Below are 6076 nucleotides of genomic sequence, written 5' to 3'. Positions count from 1 at the left end.
CAAATACAATTCACAACAGTTCAATAATGCCTAAAGAACAATTGTTGGCATCACTCAACATAAATACTATAATTCATTTCTATAATTACAGAAAACAAGATCTTTGTATTTTCTCTTAAACACGCTCAAATTAGCGCTTTTCTTTAGGTCCTCAGTAAGTTTGTTCCACAAGTCCACACCTAAAATTGAAGGACAAAAACTTTTTTGTTGTACGGTGGTATTGCTTTTTGAAATTTAACTCCCCTCTAAGATTATACCCTCCTTGTCTATTTGAAAACAAAACTTGTATATTTCCAGGTAATGCGTTTTTCCGTGCCTTGAACATGATTATGGCCGTTTTGAATTTGACTAGATCCAGGAATTTTAACTGCTTGGATTCCAAGAACAGTCTATTTGTATGTTCGAGGTATTTAGCCTTGTGCACTATTCTTATTGCCTTTTTTTGAAGTACCACAAGTGACTGTAAATTGCTGGGATATGTATTGCCCCAAACCTCCACACAGTAGCTGAGGTATGGCATTACTAATGAAGAGAACAAGATATGGCGTGCTTTATAATTTAAAAAGGGTTTCGTTTTGTTCAGTAGTCCAACACTTTTTGCCAGTTTTGTTTTTATGTGCTTTATTTGTGACTTCCAATTCAACTGTTCATCCAGTATTACACCTAAAAATTTAGTCTCAGTTACTCGCTCAATTTCGCTATTGTCTATAATTATCTTTTCTTCAGTTTCTGTCTTTTTATTTTCAAACAAATATATTTTGTTTTTTCCATATTTATTGATAATTTGTTTAGCGTGAACCAGTGATTCAGATATCTTAATTCAGTCATTACCTCATGCATCAGATTCGTTAAAAATTTTCCTGAGCATAGGATGATGGTGTCATCTGCAAAGATGCTGAAACTGCTGTAGTTCAGTGAGATTCCTTGGATGTCTGGCACAAATCGCTGTCTTTAGGTCATGCCACAGCATCTCAATGGGGTTCAAGGCTGGACTTTGACTTGGTCACTCCAGAACGTGTATTTTGTTCTTCTGAAACCATTCTGAAGTTGATTTACTTCTGTGTTTTGGATCATTTGTTTGTTGCAGCATCCATCTTCTTTTTAGCTTCAACTGTCTGACAGACGGCCTCAGGTTTTCCCGCAAAACATCCTGATAAACGTTTGAATGCATTCTTACATTAATGATAGCAAGTTGTCCAGACTCTGAGGGAGCAAAACAGCCCCAGATCATGATGCTCCCTCCACCATGCTTCACGGTGGGGATGAGGTGTTGATGTTGGTGAGCTCTTCTATTTTTCCTCCACACATGACGTTGTGTGTTACTCCCAAACAATTCAACTTTGTTTTCATTAGTCCACAAAATATTTTGCCAAAACTTCTGTGGAGTGTCCAAGTGTCTTTTTTTCGAACATTGAACAGGCAACAATGTTTTTTAGACTGCAGTGGCTTCCTCCGTGGAGTCCTCATCCCCACTGTGAACCATGGTGGAGGGAGTATTTGGGGCTATTTTGCTGCCTTGGGGCCTGGACAACTTGCAATCATTAATGGAAGAATGAATTCAAAAGTTTATCAGGGTGTTTTGCAGGAAAACCTGAGGCCGTCAGTCAGACAGTTAAAGCTATAAAGAGGATGGATGCTGCAACAAGACAATGACCCAAAACACAGAGGTAAATCAACTTCAAAATGGTTTCAGACAAACAAAATACACGTTCTGGAGTGACCAAGTCCAGACTTGAACCCCATTGAGATGCTGTGGCATGACCTAAAGACAGAGATTCATGCCAGATATCCTAGGATTCTGACTGAACAGCAGCAGTTTTGTCGAGAAGAATGGGCCAGGATTAGTCCTGATCGATGTGCCAGACTGATCTGCAACTACGGGAAGCGTCTGGTTGAAGTTGTTGCTGCCAAAGGGGGGAGGGAGGGGCACAAAATATAAAATGTGATGGTTCACTGACTTATTTTCCCCCCTTCTGTCATTGTTTGCATACCATTCTAATTAAAATATGAAAAACTATAAATGTTTGGGTGGTTTTAGTCAAAGCAGACACTGTTTTCCATCTGTTTGATTTTGACAAAGATCAGATCACATTTGATGGGGATTTTATGCAGAAATGTGAGAAATTCTAAAAGGTTCAGATACTTTTTAATACCACTGTAGGTTGGTTGTCACTCTATTTAGAGCAGTGGTTCTTAACCTGGGATCGATCAAACCCCATGGCTTTTTCGTACCGTATGAAGTTTCCCCAAAGCTAAGACGAGGAAATATGACAAAGGGTACGTTGCGTTTGGCTTCACTTTTAATACAGTGGGAGACGAGGAAAGACCAGTATGTTCATTGTGCTCAAAAATGTTGGCAGCGGACAGCATGAACAGTGGCGCCCCCAGAAATTTTTCATAGGGGTGGCCAGATGGGGCCACTTAAAATCTTGGGGTGGCCAAAACTAAAAGCCATAATTTCAGGTTTTCATTATATTATTGCAGTAAAAAGGTCAGGGGAAAACTATCAGAAAGACTTAAGGACACGGCTACTGATATACTTTGGTGTATTGTGTAATATTTAATGTTACTAACGATTTAATGTGCATAGTCCATAACTGTCCAGTCAACATTTTGAGTTCCACAACAATTCTGTTTTATTATGTTATGTATATATTAGGCATAAGGTGTACATTTAACTAGGGCTGTCAAATGATTACAATTTTTAATCGAGTTAATCACAGCTTAAAAATTAAAATCGTAATTAATCGAAATTCAAACCATCTCTAAAATATGCCATATTTTTCTGTAAATTATTGTTGGAATGGAAAGATAAGACAAGACGGATATATACATTCAAGATACTGTAACATTATTAACATTCTTTCTGTGAAAGGGATCCACGGATAGAAAGACTTGTAATTCTTAAAGGATAAATGTGAGTTTGTATATGGTGACTAAATAGTGCCATCTAGTGTATTTGCTGTGCTTTCAGTAAATGATACTGTAGCAACTTAACTGTTCTGCCCAAATGCATGATGGGAAGTGGTGCAACCATGACTGTGTGTGGTGGCTGCAAATGCTATATCTTCTCTGCGTTGGGTACAGTACAGGGTGTTAAGAAAAAGATCAACTCCAGTCATTGTTCCCCTCATCGCTTCCCATAATATTTATAGTTGCTGTGGGAGAGATGACAAAGCTTTTGACATTTAAAAGCACGGCCTAAATGAATGTTTGTATCTACCCCACTCTGCCTCATATCGCTGTATATAAGTACAAAGGCGCCATTGTAGGCTGTTGTGAAAGGGTAAATGTGTGCTAATGTTAAGCGCTTTGAGCATTGTAACGATGTAGATAAATGCACTGTAAAAGTACTCTCCATTTACCATTTACAATATAAGGTGGCATACCAAGCTTCTCAGTGAAAAAAAAATAAAATAAAAAACATGCAATAGCAATAGCAGAGGAGCTGATAATGCCAGCAGCATTAGACATGTTGTCAGTCATGCTGGACGATACAAGTGCTGCCAAAATAAAAACGGTCCCTCTGTCCAATGCTACTTGTTTTTGTTTAATTAATTTTTGTTGGGCATATTGTGCTCTGAGTTCATCTTGCTTATAAATTTTGAATTTATTATAATTTAATGATTTGACTAAATTTTTTTTCAGTATCAAATAGCCAAAAAAATGTGCCCAGAGCGTATGCTTTTTTATTTATTCAGGCAATTGATGCACTTTGTCTTTTGTTACGAACAAAAAACATTCTAATCAGGGGCTTTACCGGGGGAGGGCAGGGGTGGTCAGTGCCCACCCACGGACACGCTCTGCCCACTCAAAGAAAACTGGATGTAGTACTAACAGCAGTCTGGGCACCGCGTATGGCATCGCATTCATATGTTTTTAACCTTTGCGTTATTACCTCCTCTTTCACCTTAAAAAAAAAAAAAAGATATATAAAAAAATTAACCCTTTATTGCCAAATGTATCACATTTGATGCACTTAGAATTTCATGATTTTGAGACATTCAGAATTTTGAAATATTCATATAGCAGGCCTTTAAGGGTTAAATGAAATGTTGGTTTTGTTCCTAGTGGGCGCTACACACATTTACGCATATTTTTATTTTTATTTTTTACATTTTATCAAAGTTTTCCCCCGTGTTAACCTGGCTGTTGAGTTTGGTGAGATTTGAAGCATTCTGAGGGGGTCGAAGTAGGGCTCAAAGCGTTGGCGGGACAAAGAATGACTGCTAGGGGGCGCTACATAGTATATTTGGAATTTGTTTTTACACGGTATCAAAGAATGCACCTGTCTTGACCTGCCTGTCGATTTTGGTGCATTTTGATGCATTCTAAGGGGGTCAAATTGAGCTCAAAGGGGCTGCGGAACAAAGAATAACTGTAATAATAATAATTAAATCAAAGAGGTTACCTAAAAAAAAAACATTGTCACTTGCATGTCTATAATGTTCAGTTATGGATGTGTTCTCAGTCAAAATCAAATCAACTTTTATTTGTTTAGACCAAATCCCAACAACAGTTATCTCAAGGAGAAAACAAAACATATTTTAAGGTGCAGTAGCCCTATGCAGGATTTTGACCTACTTGATTGAGCATTGTAGCTTTTTTTTTTTTGCCCCCACCCCCAGGTAAGACTAATGCCCACCCACACCTGGCATCCTGGTGACACCACTGATTTTAATAAAGTTATACTTTATTGTTAGTTGACCTATATTTTTTTCTTTAATGTTAACAAGGAAACAATGTTCTGCAGAGGTGTGCTTATAATTTTATAGACAAATGATACTATTTACAGTGGCGGCAGAAAGTGTGTGTGGGGGGGGGGCAGAAAATAATTCAGTAGCACTGGTCATGTGGAAAATTTTGGTAGCAACCTTCCTTTAAAAAACAGTGACAGCTTTTAAAAACAATATATTGATTCTTGGCGGGAGCATATTGATGATAACCTATCGGGATTACAAAGTCTTTCTCATGTTGCACAGAAAGAAGTCATGCATCAAACATACAATTAAAAAAAATTTTGATTATTGACATAGGAAATAGAGAAAATTGATATCTGCTGTATTTGAACGATACAGCACATTGTAACATGAATTCCCATGAAAAAAAATGTTTAATATAATTTTACTTGACAAATTTAGGCAAGTTTCACTTCCACAACAACAAATTCCAACACTGCTCTTTGTTACCAAAGCAAGTGCTGCCATTATGTCATGTAACACGTTTTTGCTGCCTGCCGTATTGTATGAAGCATGCAGGGCTGCGGCCTTGAGCAACCTGAAAAAAACGTGATGTCACATCAATGGCTTGCTCATTATCATTGTAAATACTCGCGCTCGGGATTTTTTCGCTTGGCTGACACCTTAACCGCACGTGTTCTTCAGACACGCCTTTGACCTTGCGCTCGTGCACTCACACACCTACCGATGCTGATCTCGGACAGCGTCAGCCCGCTGGACTGCAGGCTCGGCGCGGGAGGCATTTTCGGACGATGGATCCCGATCCCGCCGCTCGTAAATCAAAGCGAACGAGCCAAGCTTGACGTCTCGACGTTATTCGCTGTAAATCTTCGAGCCGGATGTCCGTAGTCATTGAATGGATTACGCGTCTGCTCGAGGACCGCCGCTCAGCACGCTCTGCCTCCGCCCCCGGCTGAGTCACTCACATCCCCGCGTCCGCTCGAGCGTCTGTCGGTCACTGTTCTCGCCGTGTGTCGGTGAGGTGTCTGGCCGCTGGTAGTCTGCCTCTCTGTGCGCATGTCATACACGTGAAAGGAGGACAGGGCTCGTGAGCTGATTGATTAGCAACATTGTTATTTCGGACGTTTTCATGTTGTGCAATTGACACTTTCAGGAACAGTGGTCACTACTGTGACATCCATTTAAAAGTTATCATTGTAGCTCAAGGGCGTAGGTTTGGTCTCAATGTTGGTATGGACGATATAACAGTATAACTTGCATGTACACATTTTGCTCGGGATGGGACATTAATAAGACTAAACAGATTGGGTGAACGGCGATCAGGGCTACATTTTTCTCCAATAAGAACCTAATTAATTGATAGGCTTGATGATTAA

At 39.4% G+C, this 6076-nt stretch overlaps 1 protein-coding gene across 1 annotated transcript in view; it reads right to left on the bottom strand.

Moving 5' to 3' along the window:
- Nucleotides 1-5745, bottom strand: part of tmem255a (transmembrane protein 255A) — a 32301-nt gene extending 26556 nt beyond the window's left edge. Inside the window, exon 1 of the mRNA XM_057851227.1 lies at nt 5425-5745. Within this exon, the coding sequence (XP_057707210.1) occupies nt 5425-5482 (58 nt within the window). The 5' untranslated portion in view covers nt 5483-5745. The remainder of the gene's footprint in view (nt 1-5424) is intronic.
- Between the last annotated feature and the right edge of the window lie 331 nt (nt 5746-6076).

The sequence above is a fragment of the Corythoichthys intestinalis genome, chromosome 11 (genome assembly GCF_030265065.1).
Source record: "Corythoichthys intestinalis isolate RoL2023-P3 chromosome 11, ASM3026506v1, whole genome shotgun sequence".
NCBI lineage: Eukaryota > Metazoa > Chordata > Actinopteri > Syngnathiformes > Syngnathidae > Corythoichthys > Corythoichthys intestinalis.
This window is presented reverse-complemented; position numbering and strand designations above follow the sequence as displayed.